The following is a 25,435-nucleotide window of genomic DNA, read 5'->3' on the forward strand; positions in this document are numbered from 1 at the left end:
CTCCCTCCCCTGGGACCCACCCCCCCCCCGGTGCTGGATCCAGGCTCGCTGCAGGGACTGGGCTCGCTGCCCACCTGCCCCACCTCGGCTCCCTCCCCTGGGACCCCCCCCCCGGTGCTGGATCCAGGCTTGCTGCCCACCTGCCGCACAAGGCCCTACCTCTGCACCCTTCCCTGGGCCCCCCCCACTGGTGATCTCCTGGCACGCTGCAGAGATTGGGCTCGCTGCCCACCTGCTCCACCTCGGCACCCTTCCCAGGCCCCCCCGGTGCTGGATCCAGGCTCGCTGCAGGGACTGGGCTCGCTGCCCACCTGCTCCACCTCAGCTCCCTCCCCTGGGACCCCCCCCGGTGCTGGATCCAGGCTGCAGGGACTGGGCTCCCTTCCCTGGGACCCACCCCCCCGGTGCTGGATCCAGGCTCGCTGCAGGGACTGGGCTCGCTGCCCACCTGCCCCACCTTGGCTCCCTTCCCTGGGCCCCCCCGGTGCTGGATCCAGGCTCACTGCCAACCTGCCCCATAAGGCCCTACTTCGGCACCCTTCCCTGGGCCCCCCCGGTGGTGATCTCCCAGCACGCTGCAGGGATTGGGCTCGCTGCCCACCTGCCCCACAAGGCCCTAGCTTGGCACCCTTCCCTGGGCCCCCCTGGTGCTGGATCCAAGCTCACTGCCCACCCCATGAGGCCCTACCTAGGCACCCTTCCCTGGGACTGCTCCCCTGCTGCTGGGATCCCAGCACACCGCAGGGATTGGGCTTGCTGCCCAGCCCATGGGGTGCTAGGCATGCACCCTTCCTTGTGAATTTCATGGTACTGGGATTGTGACAATGCAGGAAGCAGGCTTGCTACCCTTCCCTCCCTACACCATGGGGCCCTGCCTATGGACACCAGGCTGGAGCTGGCTCTGGCAGACTGTTTCATTACTATTAGCTGTTGGCAATTAGAGTTAGGGGCATAGTTCCTGCCCATACCACTTTACACTGAACCAGCTCCTTGCTTCACTACTCAGTTGTGGCCCACTAAAAAGTTGCCAGTAAGGGATCTGACTAGGGTTCAAGAGGGACAGCTCAGTGGTTTGTGCATTGGCCTACTAAACCCAGGGTTGTGAGCTCAGTCCTTGAGAGGGCCATTTAGGGAACTGGGGTAAAAATCTGTATGGGGATTGGTCCTGCCTTGAGCAGGGGGTTGGACTAGATGACCTTCTGAGGTCCCTTCCAACCCTGATATTCTATGAAGCAAGAGGCCTGCAGCTACCTAGAGTCAAGTGCTTGACCTATTTCTCCATGAGCTAAGCAGAGGAGCTGTACATCAAAAGCTGATACAGACTCCAGGGAGGACATGGGTCATCTCCCCGCTAGGAAAACCTGCCTTAGCCATCTAGTTAGACAGCAGGCTGTCTTCTAAACCAATGGGTTTCAAACTTTTGTACTGGTGACCCCTTCTACACAGCAAGCCTCTGAGTGCACTCCCCCCTTAAATATGTAGTGTTTTTTAATTTATAATATTATAAATGCCAGAGGCAAAGCGGGGTTTGGGGTGGAGGCTGACAGCTAACGACCCCATGAAATAAATTTGACCCCCTAAGGGGTCCCAACCCCCAGATTGAGAACCCGTTATAAACCTTGAATGCTACAGACCTAACCCTACTTAAATTCTTACTATGTTTATTGCCTTGATGGACAGAAAGTTCATGTTAGGGCAACAAGGCTAATTTTGTGGACAAAGGGTGGGGGCGTGTCTTAGACAGTTTTAGAGAAACCTTGGGTACTTAGTAGTGAGGTAATAAGCCTTTTAAGGAGTTAAATAGTCTCATCTCTTTTTGGAAAGATTTTCTGAGAGCAAATGAGATTAAGGCACATTACCAGAATCCTGCAAAGTTATTTTTCTCCACACATCTGTGGAGGATTGACACTTGAAACTAATGAAACAAAACAAAGGTATATGTTAGCACCACCCACTTTGGGGGCGGGGAATAGCCAGTGTTTAGACAACAAAAGGTGTCAGAGAGGATTGTTTCAGATGAATGAGAGGAAACCATGTATTTAAAAAAAACTTCCTCTTTATTGAAGGACTTCAACCACAGATTTTGAACAGACTTTCTAGAACTTCAAAAATTATTCAAAAATACAGATTCAAAAATACATATCAAACAGTGTTAAAGCAGATGCCAAGCAAGTGGATATAGTGTCCACCAGGAATAAAGTCCAACATACCCCCTGAACAAGCAGCAACTATCACGTGTCAAACAATGTTAAAATATTTATGGTTCAACTGTTGAAGTCTAGATTTTGCAGTTAAAAATCTCTCTGCTCAAGTAGAACTCAGGAGAGGATTGACACACCCAGTGGGTAAGAATCATTGGGTTCTATACAACAGGATTTTCATATGTAAAGGCCAGACTCTAGTTTTGAGCCAAGTCATTTTCTACCAGCCACTATTGTCATGATGATTGGATTTGCTTGAAGTTAAATCGCCAGGAGTTTTAATGTACTGAAACATTTGTCAGATATTTTAAAACAGGAGACAAACCCCCAAAGGTGCATGTATCTAAGAAAAGAGAGGGGGAGGTTCTATACACAGGTCAGACGTAACAGGTTCATTTTTCTGGCTTCTTTGGCAGTGGCCGTCGGAACAGCAGTATGTGAGGCTCTGAGAGAAGATGGAGAGCAGAGCATTAGGACAATCTGCAGGTTAAAATGCACAAGTGTTCTGTTCACTTATTGCCTAGTCTGTAATGTTTAGAGAGGGAATAAAACCACAGCCCAGAGCCCTGTAAATTGATACCGACAGTCTGATCTAATTTGCCAGAAGCCCCTTTAGTCAGGAGTGTCATTATATGGTCACATTATAGATTATGTCTCCCCCAGGAGCCAGCCAACAGCCCCAGAGCTCAGATGTGCTCAAGCTTACAGACAAAGGGAATACCAGTTGGTTGCCAATAGGACAACATCACATCTTGCTACAAAGATCACTTCTACAATACCCTGTCCCTCCCTGCCTCACCTGGCATACTGAACACACAGCCTCAGTTCTTTCCCCAGGCCAGTTGGGTGACAGCTCTACTGTAAACAGCTGCCCCACTAGCATGCAGCAAGGTTTATATCCAATTAAAGGGGGGCAGGGATTCTCCTAGGAAGGAACTGCAATAGCAGGAACCTCTACATTCTGATTTTGAAGCGGGTGCTGTCTCTTTCTGCAAAGCTCATCACCATTAGTAACCGAAGGATCGGCCTGCTGCAGACTTTTAGTATTGCAGGAAATTGGGATGTTCCTGTTGTTGAGTCAGTAAACCAGCTGGGGGCCAAATTCCATTCTCCTTACTTATATTAAACTCCCACTGAAGCAATTATGATTACACATCTGAACGCAGCACAAAACCTGCCCCATATCCGGTACCCAATATGATTTTGGCTTCCAGCCATCGCCAAGTGTGCCAAAACCCATCAAATCCAACATCATGAAGTCTCGGTTTTTGTTCTAACTAGAATGAATATAACTTTAATCCAGATCCCAGGCTAGTAAAGTAGCCCATAGGCTTAGTGACATGAATCATGGCCAACTAACCTGGTTCGTGGATCATATAATGGACCCAGCCTTGGCTCTGTTGAACTCCTAAGTTCCTCCATTCTGATTCAGACATCAGGTGTGTTTTAGGGACCAGTTTGGCTATATCCTTTGGTAACATCACATGCCTGCAAGCAGGAGGAAGAATACAACGTGACAACTCTGAAGGCAGATACCTTCTCCCGTTACCCAACGGCACTTCAAGGGCTTGGTCTCCCAGGAGCCCCAACTCTCTCTTTCTCCCCGCCCCCAGGGTCCCAGGCCAGAAGGGACAGGGGATTGTTACCAGCTAGCCCAGGCTGATTTTCAGCGGCCCCCACACTGCCGGGGGCGGCTCTGCCGTTCAGTTTAGTTTTAACTAAAGCTGCTCACACATTTTACAGGGCGATTTACTTTGCGTGCAAGAGCAGTTCAGTGCTGGCTGAGACCTGCAGGCAGAGACCGTCTAGGAGCGGCCCCGCGCCAGGGCCGGAACGAACGTTACATGCCGGGGAGACTGGGCCCCAGCCCGACCCCCCGGTAACGCCCCCGGGGCCGCGGAGAACGGGGGAGACTGGGCCCCAGCCCGACCCCCCGGCCCCCGGTAACGCCCCCGGGCCCCGCGCCAGGGCCGGAACGAACGTTAGCTGCCGGGGAGACTGGGCCCCAGCCCGACCCCCCGGTAACGCCCCCGGGGCCGCGGAGAACTGGGGAGGCCGCGGGCCCCAGCCCGACCCCCGGCCCCCGGTAACGCCCCCGGGCCCCGCGCCAGGGCCGGAACGAACGTTACATGCCGGGGAGACTGGGCCCCAGCCCGACCCCCCGGTAACGCCCCCGGGGCCGCGGAGAACTGGGGAGGCCGCGGGCCCCAGCCCGACCCCCGGCCCCCGGTAACGCCCCCGGGCCCCGCGCCAGGGCCGGAACGAACGTTACATGCCGGGGAGACTGGGCCCCAGCCCGACCCCCCGGTAACGCCCCCGGGCCCCGCGCCCCGTTCCCAGGCGGGTTGTGCAGCCCCGGGGGCCCCTCCCTCGGCCGCGCGCCGGCCCGGCCCCGCCCCCTCTCACCGATACTCGAACTCCTCGTCGTCGTACTTGTCCGAGTAATAGATCTGCTTGTGCGCCATGCTCCCGCGGTCCGCCCCCTTCCCGGCGGCCTCTGCGCGCTCCCGGGCCGCCGCGACGCCTTGGCAGGTCTCGCGCTGCCCTCCGCCCGCCAGCGGCCCCCCTCCCCCACCGCTCTCAACCGCCGCTTTCAAACGCCGCCGCCCCCCGCGCCCATTGGCCCAGCCGGAGGAGGCGGGGCGAACTCCTCTCACCTGATCGCCAGGGACGCGATTGACGAAGTCCAGCAGGGGTGTGTCCCCCCGGCTCCCCTAGCTCTCTCATTGGCCAAGCCGGGAGAAGGGGCGCTCGCGTTCCGCCCTGGCGCTCCTTGGGCGGGGTGGAAAGGAGCGTGCGTTCCTATTGGCTCGTCTCCTGCGGCCGGCCTTTGTCCGGAGCGTCGCGTTCCCCCGTCACGTGACGGGGCCCGCTGAGGCCGGGCTGGGGGGGGCCGGAAGTGAGTGGCTGAGGGAGGGTCCGGGCAGAAGTTTGTGCTGGAGCCGCGGCCGCCGGCAGCCGAGCGAGCCCGGAGGATCCATGGTGCCCCGGTGAGAGCCGCGCGCGGCCCCCGGCCCCCGGCCCCCTCCTGTGCGCTGCCCCCCCCCGGCCCGATCCCCCCCCGGGCCTGCCTCCCCCCGGTCCTGCCCTGGCCCGATCCCCCCCAACCCCCCGGCCTGCCTCCCCCCGGTCCTGCTCCGGCCCGATCCCCCCCAACCCCCCGGCCTGGCTCCCCCCGGTCCTGCCCCGGCCCGATCCCCCCCGGCCCGATCTCCTCCCCGACCCCCTGGGCCTGCCTCCCCCCGGTCCTGCCCTGACCCGATCCCCCCCAGGCCCGACCCCCCCCCAGGTCTGGTCTCCCCGGTCCTGCCCCGGCCCGATCCCCCCCAGGCCCTATCTCCCCATCCCCAGGCCCGATCCCCCCCAGGTCTGGTGCCCCCGGCCCGATCTCTCCCCCGACCGGTCCTGCCCCGGGGCCGATCCCCCCAAGGTCTGGTCCCCCCGGCCCGATCCTCCCCCCCCCCCGGCCTGGAGCCCTCAACCCTCCTGCCCGGCCACCCCCAGGTGTGCCCCCCTCCCCGACCGGTCCTGCCCCGGGCCCGATCTCCCGCCCTGCAACCCCCCAGCCCAATCCCCCCCAGACCTCCCCCCCCCCCGGACCGGTCCTGCCCCTGGCCCGATCCCCCCCCCCCCCCCGACCGGTCCTGCCCGGCCCAGTCTCCCGTCCCGCAACTCCCTGGCCCGATCCCTCCCCCAGACCTCCCCCCCCCCCGTACCGGTCCTATCTCTGGCCCGATCCCCCTCAGATCTGGTCCCCCCGGCCCGATCTCCTCCCCCGGACCGGTCCTGCCCCTGGCCCAATCCTCCCCCAGGCCTCCCCCCCTCGGACCGGTCCTCTCCCTGGCCCGATCCCCCCCAGGCCTCCCCCCTCGGACCGGTCCTCTCCCTGGCCCGATCCCCCCCAGGCCTCCCTCCCCCGGACCTGTCCTGTCCCTGGCCCGATCTCCCTCCCAGGCGTGATCCCCCCGGCCCGATCTCCTCCCCCGGACCGGTCCTGCCCCTGGCCCAATCCTCCCCCAGGCCTCCCCCCCTCGGACCGGTCCTCTCCCTGGCCCGATCCCCCCCAGGCCTCCCCCCCTCGGACCGGTCCTCTCCCTGGCCCGATCCCCCCCAGGCCTCCCTCCCCCGGACCTGTCCTGTCCCTGGCCTGATCTCCCTCCCAGGCGTGATCCCCCCGGCCTGATCTCCCTCCCAGGCGTGGTCCCCCCAGCCCAATCCCCCCCAGGCCTGGAGCCCCCAACCCTCCTGCCCGGCCACCCCCAAGTGTGCCCCCCCCATCAGTCCTGCCCTGGGTCCGATCTCCCGCCCTGCAATCCCCCAGCCTGATCCCCCCCCAGGCCTGGTTCCCCCCAACCAGTCCTGCCCTGGGGCCGATCTCTTGCCCCACAACCCCCCAGCCAGATGCCCCCCCCCAAGCCCCTCCACCCCCCGGACCGGTCCTGCCCCAGCCTGATCTCCCACCCCGCAACCCCCTGGCCCAATCCCCCCGCCCCCGGCCTGGAGCCTTCAACCCTCCTGCCAGCCACCCCCAGGTGTGCCCCCCCCCCCCGACCGGTCCTGCCCCGTGTCCGATCTCCTGCCCTGCAATCTCCCCCAAGACCTCCCCCCTCCCCGGACCGGTCCTGCTCCTGGCCCGATCCCCCCTAGGCCTGGTCCCCCCAACCGGTCCTGCCCCGGCCCGATCCCCCCCCCCCAGGCCTGGTCCCCTCAGCCCCCCAGCCTGATCCCCGTCAGGCCTGCCCCCCCCCGGATCAGTCCTGCCCCTCGCCTGATCCCCTGCTCCGCAATCCCTCTGGCCCGGTCGCCCCCCCCCCCCCCCCCGACATGGTCCCCCTAACCTCCTGCCCCGATCCTGTCCTGGGCCTGATCCCCGCCCCCCGCCCCACTTCCGGTGGTGTCCCCTGCACTCCAGGGGCTCAGCTCCCTACTGGCTCCCCATGACTCCCCCTTTGCCCACCAGGCTCCCCAGATGTGACAAACCCCATGGCTCTGGTGCCCCCCAGAATCCTGTGTCTGCCCCACTCGTGCCTCTCCTCTCATGGCCTATCCCCCAGGGTCCTCTTTCCCCCATTGGCAGCCCCCTTGCTTGCTCTTTGCCCACCCCAGTGCCCCTCTCTGCCTGTTCTCTGTCACCCCCGCGGCCGGGGTGCGGCTGCATTCATGGGTATAGAGGGTGCCAGCCGTGGGCCACTTACTGTTGCTGAGCCTGCACTGGGTCCCCGGGGTCCTTTCGCTCCTTGCTGGACAGTTAAAGTCTACGGGGGCCGTGAGACGTCCCTGTGGGGCACCCTGAGCTGGGTGGTTACCTGCCAGTGGCAGGGAGCCACTGGGTGCTTGTACTTTCCCCTGTGTATCACAGAGCAGATGGTGAGTAAGCAAGGGCCGCTGGCAGGGTGGGGCCAGGTTCCCAGTGCCTCAGACCAGGGCTGGTTGGGCCCCAGCAGGACACCTGTGGCCACCTCGCTTTTAGCCTCCATCCCTGTGGGGTGACTGCCAGGGCAGCCCGGCTGGCTCCGTGAACAGGAGGTGTGGGTACAGGCCACTGCTGGCTGCTCCAGGTTCCACTTGGCGTAGACAATTGGGACGGGGTGTGGGGGCAAGTTGCTCCTTTCCCCATGTGGGTCACAGGGCTGTATTGCTCTCTAGTCCCAGCCTGGGTGCAGTGGAGCCAAAGCATGGGAAGCTGTGACTGTGCCTCCAGTGTGGCTTCCTTTGGCTGCTCCCCACCACACGCCCCCTTCCCACAGGAAGTGGGGGCTGTGGGCCAAGCTTGGTGTTTACATCCCTGGTAACCTTTGTCCAGCTGTGATTTCACCTTCCTCCCCCGGTTGGAAACATTCCTGGTGTTTCTTCATTTCCTTTTGCTTCCCGGCAGCCTCTCCTGGTCCCAGCCTGTGAGGCTGTGTCTCCCTGCTTGGGCTGGCAAACCGAGTAGCTCTGGTTTGCTCTTGGGGGCATAGGGTAACGTGTCTGGGCGGGAATCTGGGTGGTAAATCCCTCGGCTCATCACCTGGCCCTGGGAGGAGCAGACACGTGGCACTCATCTGCAGAGCTTTGACTGAGTTTGGGAGCTGTTTGGGAAGGTCTCAGCAGTGGCTTGGGCAGGTTCGTGGCCCTGGGAACTGGGCACTGGTGCTTTGGAAAGCCGAGTACTGCAGGTAGCTGTGCCAGGCGGATCATGCCGGTCCCTGCGCAGCGCTGGCTTGCGCCCGCTCCTTGTGCAGAGTTGGCCAGTGTTAGTATGAGCAAATGAAGCTCGCTTGAGAGCCCGTGATCCCAAAGGGGCTCCAAGGGGTTGCCCAAGCAGCGGCTGTGCGTTCTATGCCATGACGTGGCAGGGGGCAGGTCGGGGGGGATTTGACTGTCTGACCGTGGGGGGCTTGCAGCTGCTGCCCCCGTGGGCGGGGCAGCTGTGTGGAATGCTCGCCGGTCCCAGCAAGACCTTGGAACATTTGTCTCCTGTGGAGGGCGGAGAGTTTGGGAGTCACGTCTGGCCTGCCGTTGATCAGGCTGCGTCGCCTTTGGCACGGTCTGGCTCATCTGTTGCCCAGGGCCCTTCAGGCACTAGGTCCTTGTGCACCAAAAGAGAATGATCGACTCCTCCTGCTGTGATAGACGCTACTGTAAACAAAGGGCGTAGACTCTGTGCTGGGCTGTCGCTTGTTGGGTGTATATTTCACAGGCTGGACTCTTCCCCCTGAGAGGCAACTGAACCAGCGCAGTTGAGGCCAGTGCAGAAATGCCAAGTTCAGGGGGGAAGTGCAGCATTCTCTCACCACCGAGCCCAGCCGTGTTGCATAAACACAGCCTGGGTTCTCACCCGGCCTGTGAATTTCCTGCCTCTTGTGGTTTGCTGTCAGACTATGAGTGGTGTTTAAACTTTGGGTTTTGTAGCTCATGTTGGTAAATTACAGTGTGCGGTAGGAGTTCGGGTGGGTAGGATTAGTCACTGGTTCTGTTGCTAGGGTCTTGGATTAACACCTAAATTGCTGCCTTTGTGTCCCAGCCTCGCAGAGCCTCCCCCCGGATGTATTTTAAGAACTTTCCTGAGGTCTTGGCATCAGAAGCTGCAGTGAGCAGGAATACTCCAAAAGCCCAATGCTCCCTCATGCTTCTCTGCCCATCTGTGCTCCTCCTCCAGTGCACAACAGCCTCCAGCCTGAGCCCGGCTGTGGTTCTGTGCCGTGCTCTGTCCTGGCTTGGGATCCTGCTAGTTGCTGCTGTGTTTGTAGCTTGGAGTGCTTCCTGAAGTGACATGGGGTGAGCGTCACTTTAATGGCACCGGGCTCTGCTGGCAAAGCTGCTGATGTTTCGCTGCCTTGCCTGTGTTGTGCCTGGCGGCTTTGCCATGTGATTTATTGCTGGCTGCCTAAGCCCTAATGGCTGCTTATTTATTTATGTCTGAACTCTTCCCCTGTGGGCAAGGAATATAATTTGGGCCTCTCTAGTCGCAGGGCCCTATCTGAGTGAGGCTCCTGGGAAATAACCACTAGTTGAGCCTGCTGCTGGCATGGCTCCCCTGCCCTTGCCATACTGCATGGCAGCTGCCCAGCCAGCCTGCGTGCCAGGTGCTGCTCTGCTCAGACCCAGGCAGCCCATGCTCCCACCCCTGCACAGAAATGCTGAGTCAGGAAACAGCTGATAGGAAATGAGATTTAGGGTGCAGAGAAGCCTCCTGTGTTGTGAATCTTCATGGCCCCAGCAGGCTGAACGCTCTGATGGAACCAGGTGGGCCCAGCTGGGGCTCATAGCTTGGTAGAACGGATGTGAGCCTCAGGCTCCAGGGCATATCATGCTCCATGTCCAGTGTGCTAATCCTCTGGCTCACAGGGAGGATGTGAGTGGGGAGGGGTAGCTCTGCCCTGCAAAGAGTGTGGCTTTGGTTCACTTGGGCCAGCCAGAGCCTGGATCCAGCCCTGGATGGGAAAAACTCTTTCGCTGTCTCTGCCATTGTGAGCAGAAGAAAGGGACTGAAATAACCTCGGGGACGCAGGCTTTGAAAGCGGATTTCTCCTGCCTCGTAGGAGGCGCTCGGCTTTGCAGGCCCCCCAAGTGGCTTGGCATAGTGTGTGCCCAGGGCGGCGTGCTGGGGGCTGCCCCAGCGCCCACACCGTGAGGGATGCTCAGTAGACCCCAAGAGCTTCCTGTCTAGAAGGCTCAGGGGAGAGACCACACCAGCCTTTGCCAAACTGCTGCTTGGCGCCTGCCCTGCATGCCCCATGTCTGGGATTGGGCTCAGGCCAGCTCCAGGGGCAGCTGGGGACAGGGAGTCAGACACGGTGTTTGGGGGAGGGGTGGTGGCACCAGTGGTCCCTGACTTTATGCTGCCAGCTCTGCTTGATTGGGGTTTACCCTCAGCTGCCTTTAGCTCTTGTAGCCCTGGGGAAGGAAGGGTTTTTTTTCCCTGCGTGAAGGGGCCTTTGGCTGGTCTGGTCCGAGAGCCCCTGGGGGCTACCTGGGCATTGCCTTGTTCCAGCACCTCTGGGGTATCTTGTGGGCTCCCAGGCTCCCATGTCCCACCCTGGCAGTGGCTGTGCTGCCATCTCCCCTCCCTCTGGGCCGTGTTTCCCCGTGTGCTTTGTGTGACAGCTCACCTTGGCAGGGAGTCCCAGTCCTTTAACTGGGTCCTGGGGTGCCCTGGAGCGGAGCTGAACGCCCCCCCAGCCCCGCCGAAGGCTCATCTAGCTGTGAACTTCTCGCAGTGGCTCATGCTAATGGGTTGTTATCCTTGGACACAGGGTCAAAGGGCAAGTGACATCTACTCCCAGCTGGCCTGTCCGTGGCTCTGTGATGCCCCTGGGGGTCGTCCCTTGCCTAGCCCATCTCTAGGGACCAAGGGGCCATCTTTGCTGCAGACGGGCCACGCCCGGCCCCGTGTGTTTGCGTGTGAATCTGGCAGCGCCCGGCCCCGGGGGGTGGAGGGGGCATGTCTCTGGTCGCGCCCGGCCCCGGGGGGTGGAGGGGGCATGTCTCTGGCCGCGCCTGGCCCTGGGGGGGGTCTGACTTCAGCCTGTCCGAGGGGCCATAAGGTCAGTGCCAGTGAAGCTGCATTTTGTTTCCCCCTAACCCTGTTGTCTCGATGCCTCTAGGTGCCAGCTGCATTAAGCAGGTGTCACTGGGGACTGGGAATGTGCCTCTGACCGGGGCAAGCTGGGCCCAGCCTGCCAGCTAAGCATGCACCACCCTCCCCCAAATCCCACCGCAGCAAGGGTGTGTGTGTTTAGCCCAGTATGGAGGGAGCACCCCCCTTGTACCTGCTGCCTGCTCCCAGCCCCCCCCTTCTCCCGTCTGTCACTAATCAGGGCCTTTGCACTGCAGGACTTGGTTGGTAGTTCCCTTGGCCATCAGTAACCGGCCTAGGGACATGCTGCTGTGCCCTGCCCAGTCTGGCCAACATCCGCCTGGGCTGATCAGGTTAGCGCCGGTGGGGCTGGAATTGCAGGCCCAAGAGAAGGGCCCAGTAGCTACCAGGAAATAAATTGGGTTTGTTTCCCTGCTGTGTTTGGAGGGCGGTTTCCTGGGCCAAAGGGAGGAGGGGCGAGCCTGGGAGCTGAGCAGGGTGTTCTGGGCCATGGAAGGAGCTGTGCCCGCTGTCCTTGCCATGCTCTCCTTGGGCCTGGAACCTCCTCCCCTTCCTTGGCCTCCCTCCTACCCCCGAGTCTCTGCTGGGCGCTGCTCTGGGCAGGAGTCAGGCAACGGCTGGGCTGCGAATGCTGCTTCCCCAGACTGAGGAGTGGCTGGGCCTGCAAGGGCAGTGTCCTCGGGAGGTGAGTGCACCATCCCCACCCACGGGCTCTGTATGGTGCTGTGGGCCGCCCCCGGGGGAGGGCACTAACCTGGCAAAAGCTGCACAGTGTCCTGGGCAGTCCCAAGAGCAGCCTGGGCAGCTCACTTGGGGACACCCCATGGTGCATGGGCTGGGAGTGGGCTGGGACTTGGTGCAGCCCTGGATGTTTACTGGAACTCGGCCACGGGCCCCCTCTGCTTTGCTGCCTTCCTGGCTGGAGGCTTTTGGCTCTCCCTGGCTGTGGCGATGAGAGCCCAGCCCCTCTTTGCAGGGCGTGTCAGTCTGGCCCTCTGGCTGCGGTGTCACAGAAGATTCTGTCTGGAGGCGGGCAGGCCCCTGGGCTCGTTTGCTCTGGTCTGCTGCCTCTTGGGCTGCTGCACAAGTATATGGGCTTCCAACGTCGTCTCGGTGGCTCACTGGGTTTGCTGCTCCTATAAGGGAGATTCCTGTGGGCTGGCTGGATGTGTATGTGGCAAACTGCGTTCCCAGGTGTCCCTTCACCTCCCCACTGCACCCCGGCTGCGCCAGGGCTCAGCATCTCTTGGCAGATCGAGCCAGGTTCACCTTGGCTGAGACCCCAAACTTTCTGTACTTGTCTGCTAGGCCTCCTCAGGGGAATCGGGTGCCAGGCAAGCAGGGATCCAAACGAGGACCCAGTGCCAGGGGCTCCCCATACGATCCCCAGCAGCCAGAGGCCGTCTCCTCCTCAGCTCATAGTGACCTCCTGGGGCAGGCCTGGCTTGGACGGAGCCAAGAAGCGAGTCAGCGGAGGAAGAGGCTGCTACGGTGGTGGGGTGTCTTCAAGAGCTGTGGCTAGTGGTTTGCTTCGTCCCGTCAGTGCTGAGTGCACAGCAGCCTCCTCAAGGGCTGGGCTGGGCCAGGCCGGCTAACGCCCTGTTTGTCGCTGAACCGCAGGTTGGACTCCACGCAGAAGGGCTCTGCAGCTCTGCTCCCCGTGTGCGGCGCAGATGGAGTACGTGGTAAGGCCAGCGGCTCTCGGGGCCTGTGGTGGTGGGTAGGTGGCTTTGGTGATGGACCAGGCTTTCCTTCTCTCGCTCAGACCCGCTGGTTCCTGCTGGCCTCTCCTGCACCTTCTCTCTGGGCTCTGGTGTGTTTCTCACTGAGCAGCTGTGCCCAACCGTGGGGTCATGACCCCAAAGGGGGCCATGAATGTGACTCCTGGGGGTCCCACAATTTTCTGTCCACTTGGTGGTGAAGAGCCGTTGCATGCACGGCTCCTGCTGTCGCAGAGAGTTGCAGGGAGCCTGTGTGTGCAAGAGGGAGAGAGGGCTGGCGTGCGCATGGGATCTGGGACACAGATTCTGTCACCCCCTGGTAGCAGTGTCACCAGTGCCTCTGCTGTGCCGCTTGGGAAAGGACCTGCCACTGGCCGAACCTCGCCGAACATCTGCCCGCCTTCCTGGGGAGCCTTCTGCACGTCTCCCTTCTCTGGTGCATTTCCTGAGCCACATGTCCGCAGCCTGTCATGTGGCTGCACGTCAGGATCGCCGTCTGCCAGGGGATCTCCAGAGCACCAGGCCAGGCCTTTGGGAGGGCGGCGTAAGTGCTGTTCCTGGCGTGTGGAACGAAATCACTGGCCCCCTGCCACACAATCCTGGAGCTGAGCACGTCGTGTCACGCTTGTTTGGCCCTGCTGGGCTGAGCAGGCCCAAAGAGGGCAGTGGGAGGAACGCAGGGTCTGCAGGGCACCCCTGCCCTGGAGCCGGGGGTCCTGGCCTGTCCAAGAGACCTTGTGTCAGCTCTGGTGAGAACAAACGGCTTCCCCACGAGTAGCCGTGTCTCCGGGCACGTCACTGAGGGCGGGGAGGAAGGGCCCAGGAGATGTGAATTGGTGCAGCGTCTCCTGAACTCGCACAGACTATCTCTGTGCGTCAGGGTGTGCGCGCATGGCTCTGCTTGAGTCTCCTCCCAAGCTGCTCACCTGCTCCAAAACTCTGTCTCAGCTCCCGGGTTCGCATTGCCTGGGAGGGCGTCGGGTGCTGGACCCTGCAGCAGAGGCTCAGGCAGAGCCACTGTGTGCTGCTGACCCAGAGAAGTAGTTGGGAGTCTTCCAACATGGGCCTGAGGGGCCCTGGCCCTGTGAGTTCTGCTCCTCAGAGTGTCTGGCAGAGCTGGAGGAGTCTCCCGATATCTCTCGGGCTGCTCACTGGCTGTGGGGGAGGGCTGTCCGCAGGGTTTGTTTTCCCCACCAGCTCTCCGGAAATGGGATCCTGCAGGGCTGGAGCCAGCGCGCTCAGCCCTGGGACAGGGGCTGGATTCTGCTGGAGTCCACCAGCCAGAGAGCACGTACTGTGCCTAGCTGCTGGGCCGCACTCTTTCTCCTCCTGGGTCCCTGCACCACGACGCCTGGCTGGGGCAGCGCTGCATGGGCCCTGGTGTCTGGCCTTTGCCAGAAGCGCAGCAGGGTGGCTGGAAAGCATGGGCCTTGTCCCACAGTGAGCCCCCAGAGCCCTGGGGCTGGCTTCTCCTCTCCTGGCCCCATACTGCTCCCTGCACAGGCGATGGCTCCCTGGGACCGCTGGGCCTGGTGGGGAGGGGGCTTCCTGTGCACTGGCGGCTGAAGAAGAGTTAGGTCTCCCGTGGCCACAGTTGTTGACAGGCTGGGTGAGACCAGGTGTCTCTCTAGCCCAGGCTCTTGGCCCACCTGCTTTCCCAGTGCTCAGGGACCTGAGCAGGGCTCGGGATCTGGCTCTCCAAGGGCCCTGGCTCCCCGTCCGCCAGGCCTTGTCCCTGCATCATCCCAGGGCTGGGAGAGAGCAGCTCTGCCTCCTCCATCTCCCTGCAGCATCCAGGGCTCCTGTGGGGCTCTGACTTAACCCCTTCTTAGCTATGGGCTTTCTGCCCTCTTGGACTCCCCCTCCCCCACTGCCATGCCAACCAGTTAAACCTTGCTAATGGCTCTGCCACACACGGGCTGCAGACTCCCCTTCTGGCCTGGGCTACTTCCCAGACCTGTCTTCAGCTGGCCCCAGCGCTCCCTGGCGTGGGGTCCTTGCCGGCCCCGGCGCTCCCAGGCACGGGGTGTGACGAACTGGGAAAGTTCTTAATGTTTTCTCTGAATACTGTGTTGGTGCCTCAGTGTCCCCATGGCAGTTCTTAAGTATCTGGCAGAGCAATGGCCAGTGCACCTAAATGCCTGACACTCTGTCTCTTAGCAACTGATGGCCTGGGCCCCTCCTCTTGCTCTCTCGGGCTCTGCTCCCATCCCATCCGTCTCCAGTCTCCTGATGGGGAACCCAATCGTGAAGACCCTTGTCTGATTGGGGACCAGACTCCCGGGGATGCCTGGCTGATGCTCCAGCTGCTCTCAGATCCATCTGGGCCAGGAATCTGCTCCTCAGAGCGGTCCTTCTCCTCCAACTGCACGATTAACTGTGCCTTGGTGAATTTCCCCATGCGTAACCCTCTCTGTGCACAGGATCACAATGTCCTTCTCAAGGAGATGGTGATAGGCCATCACTTCACCGTTCCCAAGTGGCTCTGGACTCACAGGCCTGTGTGCTCTTGGCTCCCCCATGGTTTCCAGGAAGAACCCCTGGTGTGCCAGCCCTTCTCGTGATCACCATCTCTTTGCCAGGGTCGAGCTGCAGACTCCTCCACCCCTGGGACCGCTCCTGCAATCCCCAGGGGAACCCTGCTACTGCAAAATCCTTCTCTCTCCCAGGGTTGAGCGGCAAGCTCCTCCGCCCCTGAGACTGCTGGCTGCAGTCCTCAGGGGGACCCCGTTACTCCAACAGTCCTTCTCGCTGGTCACACACTCCCAGAGGTAAACCGCCCCCTGAAACCGTCCCTCTCTGAGCCTTCAGCACGCCTAGTCCTCATAATCCCTCCTTTGTTTTACTGCTCCCCAGTCACTTACTGCAAGCAGCGCCATTCACGGGGTGCAGTACATCCCACCTCTGCCACCAGTTGTCACAGAGTCACCGGGCGATGCTCCGGAACTGCTCCCCACCAAGCCAGTCAGGACTTTGGGGAGCCTCCTCTCCCGTGGAGCAGACTTGTTCAGGGCAAGAAGCTCACACGTCTTCACCTCCTGGGTCTCTCCTTGGAGCATTCAGCATCCTCTGCCCCTCCGTGCGCTTCCCACAGCGAGTCCACCCCAGCGGGGTCCTGGGGAAGCCACAGGGTCCTGCACCCCCACTTTGCAGTCAGACGTGACTCTCAGCCAGCCAGTAAAACAGAGGTTTATTTGATGACAGGAACAGGGTCTAAAACAGAGCTTGTAGGTACAGAGAAACGGACCCCTCGGCTGGGTCCATTCTGGGGGGCAGTGAGCCAGTCCCTCAGGTCTGCCCTCCACCCTTGACCCCAGCCAGCTTCAGACTAACAACCCCCCCAGCCCCTCCTCTCTGCTCAGCCTCTTTCCCAGGCCAGGAGATCACCTGATCTCTTTGTCTCCAACACCTTCAGCTGGCACCTTTGCAGGGGAGGGGCCCAGGCCATCAGTTGCTAGGAGACAGAGTGCCAGGCATTTAGGTGCACTGGCCCTTTGCTCTGCCAGATACTTAAGAACTGCCATGGGGACACTGAGGCACCAACACAGTATTCAGAGAAAACATTAAGAACTTTCCCAGTTCATCACATGGGGGCCTTGCCAGCCCGCATACAGGCAGTGCTGTAGGTGTCACATGCTCTCCATCCCAGGGGACTACACCCGAGGGCTGGGGTGCCCCATTGGGGGGTGCAGAGCCACCAGCTGGCCCTGGGGAGGTGTCTGCTGCAGCCGTTGTCCTGGGGAGCTACACCTGCAGCAACCTTGAACCTAACAATGCCCTGTCCTGGGTTGCAGAGATGGGAAAGCCTGGCTGGTCCTGCCTGGTGGGCAGCCCCATGGGGTGGGGGGCATGTAACTGGGACAGGGCTCCTGGGGCTGCCAGTCCAGACGCAGCCAGGCGTGTGTTTTAACCTGGTTTCTCCTCTGTTGCCTGAGTGGGCAGCGGGTGACTGGGGGGGGTTTACCCAGCTATCTGTCGGGGGTTGTGCTGGGGGAAGCTGGGCATACTTCCCGATCTTGGTGGAGCCCCAGCTTGACTGCTTGTCTCTGCCGAGGGGCTCACTTGTGCAAACGGGACTCTGGGGACCAAAGAGCGTCTGTGCCTGCCTGGGGTGGCTCCACCTGGCCCAAGACACATGTGACGTGAGTTGTCCAGTCCCATCCTAGCAGGGCCGGCTTTAGGCCAATTCCACCAATTCCCCCGAATCGGGTCCCCGCCTAAGAGGGCCCTGCGCCCAGTGAGAATCTCTTCCCTAGCTAGAGGCGCCTTTTTAATTTTTACTCAGCTGGTGGCGCTCTGAGTCTTCAGCAGCACTTCTGCGGTGGGTCCTTCACTTGTTCTGGGTCTTCGGCGGCACTTCGGCGGCGGGTCCTTCAGTGCTGCCGAAGATTTGGAGCGAGTGAAGGACCCCCGCCGAAGTGCCGCCAAAGACTCGGAGCACCGCCCGGTGAGTACAAGCCCCACGTGTTTTTTTAACTTGGTGTTGGTTTTTTTTGTCTTCCCTGCCAGGGCCCCATAGAAACTGTTCGAATTATGCCCCACACTTCCTAAAGCCGGCCCTGCATCCTAGTTCCACTTTGTTCTTCTTGCTAAATCTCTGAAATTTGGCTCAGGTCCGTGTAACCTGTACTCCGTGTCTGGGAAACCAAGGACTGTTCTAGCAGGGGGAACATGGGGCAGCAGTGAGGGGCACTGAGAGAGCTGGGCTGGCAGGGGCTGTGGGTTAGGATTGTGGGGCACTGACAGAGCTGGTGGTGGGGAGCCCAGGGCTGCGATAGCCCATATGACGAAGTGGGAATGTTCTTGCTGTGTCTGTGAATGCTGAGTGGGGAGTGTTGACCTGAGAAGATTGCAGGGGAGTTGTGCTGGGACGGCCTTGGGGAAGGGAGGATACCTGAGCATGTAACCTGAGAACCAGGAGGGGGGTTGAAGGCCAGGTGACACCTCTGCCCAGGACACTGGACAAAGGACACAAAGGCTGGGGGAGGAGCTGGGGGGAGACTGAGTGAGAGGCTGGAGGGTGTTTCAGTTTGGAGCTGGCTGGGAAATGGAGAGGGGCCCCGACAGGGCTTGGGCTTCCCAACGGGGCTGTGGCCTCCCTGTGGGCCCCAGATGGACCTAACTAAAGGGGATCCTGTTGTCTGTACCGGCAGGACCTGTTTGAGACTGTGTTCCTGTCATCTAAATAAACCTCTGTGTTACAGAGCAGGACTCTGTGACAGCCAGGGCTGTGGGTCGGGATTGAGGGGCACTGACAGAGCTGGAGGGGGGAGCCCAGGGCTGCTATAGCCGGTGCTGCGGGTCGGGATTGAGGGGCACTGACAGAGTTGAGAGGGGGAGCCCAGGGCTGGGATAGCCGGGGCTGCGGGTCAGGATTGAGGGGCACTGACAGAGCTGGGAGGGGAGCCCAGAGCTGCGGGTCAGGATTGAGGGGCACTGACAGAGCTGGGAGGGGAGCCCAGAGCTGCGGGTCAGGATTGAGGGGCACTGACAGAGCTGGGAGGGGAGCCCAGAGCTGCGGGTTGGGATTGAGGGGCACTAACAGAGCTGGGAGGGGGAGCCCAAGGCTGGGATAGCCGGTGCTGCAGGTTGGGATTGAGGGGCACTGACAGAGCTGGGAGGGGAGCCCAGAGCTGCGGGTTGGGATTGAGGGGCACTAACAGAGCTGGGAGGGGGAGCCCAAGGCTGGGATAGCCGGGGCTGCGGGTCAGGATTGAGGGGCACTGACAGAGCTGGAGGGGGGAGCCCAGGGCTGCTATAGCCGGTGCTGCAGGTTGGGATTGAGGGGCACTGACAGAGCTGGGAGGGGAGCCCAGAGCTGCGGGTCGGGACTGAGGGGCACTGACAGAGCTGGGAGGGGGAGCCCAGGGCTGCTATAGCCGGGACTGCGGGTCAGGATTGAGGGGCACTAACAGAGCTGGGAGGGGGAGCCCAAGGCTGGGATAGCCGGGGCTGCGGGTCGGGATTGAGGGGCACTAACAGAGCTGGGAGGGGGAGCCCAAGGCTGGGATAGCCGGGGCTGCGGGTCAGGATTGAGGGGCACTGACAGAGCTGGGAGGGGAGCCCAGAGCTGCGGGTCGGGACTGAGGGGCACTGACAGAGCTGGGAGGGGGAGCCCAGGGCTGCTATAGCCGGGACTGCGGGTCAGGATTGAGGGGCACTAACAGAGCTGGGAGGGGGAGCCCAAGGCTGGGATAGCCGGGGCTGCGGGTCGGGATTGAGGGGCACTAACAGAGCTGGGAGGGGGAGCCCAAGGCTGGGATAGCCGGGGCTGCGGGTCAGGATTGAGGGGCACTGACAGAGCTGGGAGGGGAGCCCAGAGCTGCGAGTCGGGATTGAGGGGCACTGACAGAGCTGGGAGGGGGAGCCCAGGGCTGGGATAGCCGGGGCTGCGGGTCAGGATTGAGGTGTTACTGGCAGAGCTGAGGGGGGGAGCCCAGAGCTGCGGGTCAGGATTGAGGGGTACTGGCAGAGCTGGGGGAGTCTGGCTGGGATATCAGGGGAACCTGCGGATCAGGAGTGAGTTAGAGGATCAAGTCTCGTTTGGGATCGGTTGGTGGAGCCCCACACCAAGTCCTCACTGCCCGTGCCTGCTCCCCCACCCCTGTGCTCTGGGGCTGGGCCCAGTCTGGGAGTGAAGGAGTTAAGGCAAAGCCCTGAGCTGCTCCCTTTGCCCCTCACTCCCTGCTCCCAAGGGCAGCTGCTTCCTGTGTGTGACTCCAGCCAGCTGTGATCCTTGCCCCTGCGCTGTAGGAAGCTGCTCCAAGGAGGTGGGGCGGGCAAGGAACAGACCCTTGGCTCAAGGGGGGGTGGAAAAGGCGCAGAGCAGGGGGGTTCAGGCGCTGGAGAGCTCTTCCTCCCTCCCGCTACTGCTGGGGCTGCTCTGCCCCAGGCACCTGATGCCGCTGGCAGAGTGGTGGGGCACGGCTCCAGCCCCCCATCCCAAGGCATGATAGGCAGGTAGGGCAAAGCACCTTGGTGCAGGGCTGGAGACAAGAGGCCGGGCTCTCAATGGGGGAGAGGGTGCCTGGGATGCCTGGACTCTCCTGGAAAATGCTCTGTGACCTTTGACTCCATTTCCATTGGCTGGCTGTTTGCCCCTTCCAGCAGAGGGCAGTGCGCAGCTGTCTGGCCTTTGGGGGGCACGAGCCCCCTCCATTGCCTGCCAAGAGCATGCCGCCTGGCTAGGCTGTGAGGTGGAATGCACAGGGCTTGGCTCAGGAAAATGCCGGGTAGGTGAGTCGTTGCTTCCTGGCCCCAGGCTTCCTGCATTTCTTTCAAGTGGCTGTGCAGAGCTGCTGGGCCCCAGGCCAGGGTGAGCTCTGCTCTATCACGGACTGTGCAGGGGACCTGGTGCGAGAGGCTGTGGTGAGCACTGGTGAATCCTGCTAGGAGGTGTGTGTGCACAGGAGATCGCCGTGGGGTGGGGGATGCACAGAGATCTCCCTGGGGGGTGCACACAGGGGTATCACTGCTGCGCCCAAGGACTCTCCCCTGTGGTGCTGGTGGTTCCTGGAGGCCAGCTGAGCCTCCCTGCTATAGTTAGCAGCAGTCCCTTTGCGACGCGTCACGCTCCGCTCAGGAGGCTATTTCCAGCCTTGGCCAGCCTTCCATTTCCCTCGCTGCGCGTGGCTGCCTGCCAGGGTTCACACAGCAGCTGGCAGGCGCTGACACCTGGGCTGAGGGGGTGGCCGTGGTGAGATGGTGCTGCTCCGTGGCTCGGAGCCGGAGTTCCCATGCGATGTGTCTGGCTCTGGGAGTGTTTTACTCATGCTTCTGCTTTGAGGGGTCGCAGTGCCCAGGAATACCCGACCTGCCCTGCGGGGCTCAGCTCCGGCCTCTCAGCCTCCATTCAGAGCCAGAGTGGTCAGAAGGGGCGTTGGGTCCACTGCTGAGCCAGGGTCTTTGGTGCTCAGCACGGTTTGCTATGGAGTCCAACCCTTGTGTTTCCAGCCCTTCTGGCTGCAAAGCAGCCAAAGGGTTTTGCATGGAACTGAGGCAGAGTTGTTGTCCTGAGTCTGCAGAGAGCCTGAAACAATAGCTCTGAGTGTTGTGGCCTAAATTAGGCATTAACTCTGAACGCTAGTGAGGGCTGCTGGGCTAGAGAGCTCCGTGTTCTCCAGACACGGGCCTGTGGCCCAGTGGGGAGCTGCCAATTTGCAAGTTGCTGATTGTATCCCTCTCGCGCCTCAGTTAGTACGAACTCCAACCTGAGTCTGCCGTGGAGGCCTCTGGCCTCAGCCCAGTGCTGCCATGTCCAGGGCTGGCTGCAGCAGCATGTGGGGGGGGTGGGGCTGCCCTTCCTGGAGCTTGGGCCTGGGTGAAAGTGACACGCAAAGGGCGTGAGAACATGGGGTTAGGGTCTCACGTGCCCCGGTGTGCTGCCCCCTGCACCCGCAGTGCTGGAAGAAGCTCGGTGCTCAGAGAGACTAGGAGGTTTGGGAAGGGCAGGGGCACGTTCGGTGTGTGGGTGGGTCTGCAAACGGCTGCTGCGGGTGGCGGCGCTGCAGAGGAGAAGGCTCTCTTCACCCACAGCAGGAGGGGCTCAAAGTCTGGTGCACAGCACAGAAAGGGGAGTTTGGAATGGGGTGCTGGGGGAGCCCATTGCTCTGTGCCGCGGGGCCCTGCTCTACCCATCCTGCTGGCACCCGGGGACGGTGGGCCGGATGGGGGAAAGGGCTGAGCGTGGGGAGCTGTGCTGCCCCTACCTGGCACACAAGCCCACGGGTCCCTGCAGAGAGAGGGCACCTCCAGTCTGTGCTGCCCCCATGTGCTCAGCAGGCAGAGCCCCCTGCTCTGGCTCCGCCCCACGCCCATGACCTTGATTTTCTGCTCTAGATACTCCCTGCGACCCCACCCCTTCGGGAGGGAGCCAGCGAGAGAGGCTCCCCTTGACAGGCTGTGGGCAGAGGCTGTGAGTCAGCACTGCCCTTCCGATTGGCAGGAGCCCCCTCTCTTCTCCCGGGAGCCGCAGTCACTTAGCGCCAGCTCCACGCAGGAAGCAGCAGCAATTAGCAGCGGCTGCAGCAGCTCCCTCCCCAGCTTCTGGCAGCTGGGGAACCTCTGGCCGAGGCCGGCTGAACGCACCAGCTTCCTGAGCCCTGCCCGGCCGGATCCACAGCACCTGGCCCTGCTCGGTCTCTGCCCTACTCCTCTTTGCGGCTTTGGGGCCCCAGGCCGTGGCTGGACACGTGCGCCAGCCACATCTCTCCTTGCCCACGGGACCCCCGCCAAGCTCACAGAGGGGGCCTCGTCGGCTCCAGGCTGGTGCCCGGAGTGCAGCCAGGCTGGGCTGGAACACACTCTGTGGCTGCCTTGTCTCCGGACTTTAAATATTCATGCCTTTGATTTCCTGCTAGCTGGTGACGGGAGCTGGGCTGGTGCAGCAGGCTGGGAGTGCTGGCAGGGTGCGAGGCGCTGGACTGGACAATGGTCTCTGGGCAGCACAGCTTGAGGATCTCCTGACAGGTGAAGGAGCAGCAGCCTGGGCTCAGCCTGTGGCTCCGGCTGCCTCGCCCACTGGAGTGCTGAGCACACGGCCCCCTCGGGTGCCGCCAGTGGCTTCGCCTGCTTCCTCTCTCTGCAGCTGAGCTGGGATCGGGCAGGGGCCAGGGGTTGCTCTGCAGCTGGCTGCACCGGCGTGTCCCTCCCTGTCCTGTCCTCGCCATGCTGCTTGTTATTGACTGGCTGTAACGAGGTGGGAGCCCGCTGGCTCGTCGGACCTGGGGAGCGCTGGTGCACCCAGGGCTGTGTGTCGCGGGGAGATGACCTTTGACTGTGAACAGACGCTGCTGCTCCCTCCTGCCTGCTCCTGGTGACGCTCACCCTTTGGCTAGGGGCTCAGTGCTGGGATTGCTGGGGCTGGCTCTGCCAGCGGTCATGCTGCGCTGGAATGGGGCTGGCATGGGCGCTGGCCTAGCCCCATGTTTCTGGAGTTCCTGCTCTGCAGGGTGCTGGCTGCCCTAGGCTCCTTGCCTCTCTGGGGGGCTGCCACCTCACTCCCTGCTCCGGAGCCATTGGCCTGCCCGAGCCCCTCCAGCATGGATCTGCTGCAGAAGAGTAAATACAGCCACCTCCGGAACGAGTCGGTCTCCTCCCTGGAGGAGGCAGTGGCCGGCGCGGGGTCCCCGGGGTCCCCAGTGGAGTCCCTCATCGCCACGCAGTCCCTGCCTGGCTCCCTGTCGTCGTCCTCCCTCAGCCCCATGCTGCCCATCGGGGAGCTCTCGTCGGAGTCCGAGGACAGCCCCACCACCCTGTGCTCCTTCTTCCCCAAAATGGCCAACCTGAAGCTCTCCTACCCCGCCAACCTGCTCAGCCTGCGGGGCTTCTCGGCTGTCGGCATGAAGGAGGCGGAGAGCCTCGAGGAGCCGGGTGCAGTGCTGGCTACAGCGGGTGCCTCCAGCCCCAATTCAGTGGGGCCTGTTGCTGTCTGTCCCCAGGATATGAACAAGCTGAGCTGTGGGAAGAAGACGCGGGTGGAAGGCGGCCAACTGGGGGGCGACGAATGGACCCGCCACGGCAGCTTCGTCAATAAGCCCACCCGTGGCTGGCTGCACCCCGACGACAAGGTCATGGGCCCTGGTGTCTCCTATCTCGTCAGGGTGAGTGCAGTGGGGCGCCCCGGCAGGGTGGGGAGGGGGGGTGACCACACCTGCCTGAGCAGCTGTCCTAGCCCCCCAGCAGGGGGCACTGCTCTACGCCCCTGCCGCCCCAGCAGAGAAGCCCCCGGGCAGGGCAGTGTGTGGGGAGCTCACCCTGCCGATCTGGCACAGATGGCACTTTCCACTTTGTGCACTGCCGTCCAGGGGGAGCACAGGGGAGGCCAGGATCGGCTTGGAGGAGACAACGGGAGGGCCAGGAAGGGCATGTCTCTGAACTTGGGCGCTGTCATAGCCTGCATGGACAGCAGCCCCGCAGTGCTGCTGCTTGGGGACTCCAGTACCTCTGCCCTTCACCCAAGGGCTCCAAACCTCTGCCTGCTGGGGGCCCCTCCTCTTTGGCCTGGGAGGGGAGCTGCTCTGGAAACAGCTGCTTCCTTTGTGTGCCCAGTGGGGTTTTCTTCCCCTTTCGTGCACCTCAGCCACAGCTGGCTGGCCCCCCGCCCTTCCGGAGGGCCGTAGATGGCACCCGGGGGCACACTGTTGTCTCTAAGCCCCTGGGCCAGCGGCTGCCACATCCGCTGCGAGTGGAGTGGTGTGGCAGGCGGGGTGGGGGCAGCTGGGATCAGCGTGCCTTCCAAGTCCTCCAGGCAGATGCCCATGCAGACGGGTGCTGTAGGAGGCAGTCAGCTCAAGGCAGCTCTCCAGCACACAGCTGCTCCTTGGAGAAGTGTTGCCAGGCTCCCTCGCTTGCATTGGCACCAGTCTCTTGATTGGCCCTGGTGCCCGTCTCCCCGAGGCAGCCTTGTGCGCTGGGCCAGGAGCCTGTCGGGCACGGAGGCACTTGCCGAGCAGATGCAGGTGGCCAGGAGCCTTCCCCCTGCCCATGACTCAGCACAGCCTGCCAGCCCCTGCCCCCAGCTGGGAGTCCCTCCCGCAGTGCCCGGCACCTCCTGTCACTCCATGCAGGGACCCCTGCACTCCATCCGACGGGCGTTTGGTTTGGCAATGGGGTGCTTTGTCGGAGCTGCCTGTGGAGACTGCAATTCCCAGCATGCTTTGCTGCCTGGCCGCTGGAGTGGAGGTGGAGCAGGAGCACTGCATGCTGGGATCAAAGTCTCTGGGCTGCACCATGTGCTGGATCACCCATTACCCCGCGTGCCTTGAACTGCCCAGCCAGACCCACACGAGGAGGAGTCCGGTGGCACCTTCACGGCTAACAGATTTCTTTGGGCATAAGCTTTCGTGGGTAGAAAGCCCACTTCTTCAGCTGCATGGAGTGAGAATTACAGATCCAGGCATAAATATATACTGGCACGTGAAGAGAAGGGAGTTACCTGACAAGTGGAGAACCGGTGTTGAAGGCCAATTCAGTCAGGGTGGATGTGGTCCACTCCCAGTAACTGAGGAGGAGGTGTCATACCTGGACGCAATCCGTGGGTGCTGCTTAATCCCTGCCCTGGGCCCTGGGGACAGAGCCTCCCACAATGGCACTGCAGCACTGGTGCCATGCGGCAGAGGGCAGCACCAAGCCAGACTCGTGTGTGCCTAGAGCCCAGTACCGCAGCTCAGCCTTGGTGCTGTGGTGCTCCTGTCCGTCTCCCTCCACGGGGTGAGCTCAGCCTGCAGAGCCACGTGCGTGGTGGGGCACTTCCCCCTGCGTACCAGCTTGGCTGGTCTTTTCCTGTTTGCTTTTCAGCTTGGCTGGCTGCCCTGGTTCCTGCTACCGAGTGCTGCCTCGGGGGCTGGGGCAGGACCAGGGAAGGGGGCTCAGCTTCCCACACCCAGCTCTGTCGGGCAGCCCCCTGCTCCCCCCCCAGCTCTGCTGATGTA

The 25,435-nt window shown here is 62.0% G+C and overlaps 2 protein-coding genes across 6 annotated transcripts in view; one reads left to right on the forward strand and one right to left on the reverse strand.

The window, feature by feature from the left end:
- Nucleotides 1-2,038: 2,038 nt before the first annotated feature.
- CKS1B (CDC28 protein kinase regulatory subunit 1B) lies at nt 2,039-4,720 on the reverse strand. The gene is made up of 3 exons (XM_030542034.1): nt 4,608-4,720; nt 3,562-3,689; nt 2,039-2,646 (listed from the first exon to the last, which is right to left on the reverse strand). Exons 1-3 carry the CDS (start codon nt 4,664-4,666, stop codon nt 2,594-2,596), a joined length of 240 nt encoding a protein of 79 aa, XP_030397894.1. The 5' UTR covers nt 4,667-4,720; the 3' UTR covers nt 2,039-2,593.
- Nucleotides 4,721-5,078: 358 nt separating this feature from the next.
- SHC1 (SHC adaptor protein 1) overlaps nt 5,079-25,435 on the forward strand; it is a 30,378-nt gene continuing 10,021 nt past the window's right edge. Inside the window, exons 1-3 of one of the 5 annotated variants that reach the window (XM_030541888.1) lie at nt 5,079-5,191; nt 12,904-12,968; nt 23,444-23,605. In XM_030541888.1, coding sequence (XP_030397748.1) covers nt 12,957-12,968; nt 23,444-23,605 — 174 coding nt within the window. In that variant the 5' untranslated portion in view covers nt 5,079-5,191; nt 12,904-12,956. The other 4 variants (XM_030541889.1, XM_030541891.1, XM_030541892.1 and 1 more) reach the window with 4 other exon arrangements.

The sequence above is a fragment of the Gopherus evgoodei genome, chromosome 24 (assembly GCF_007399415.2).
Source record: "Gopherus evgoodei ecotype Sinaloan lineage chromosome 24, rGopEvg1_v1.p, whole genome shotgun sequence".
NCBI classification, from domain to species: Eukaryota; Metazoa; Chordata; order Testudines; family Testudinidae; genus Gopherus; species Gopherus evgoodei.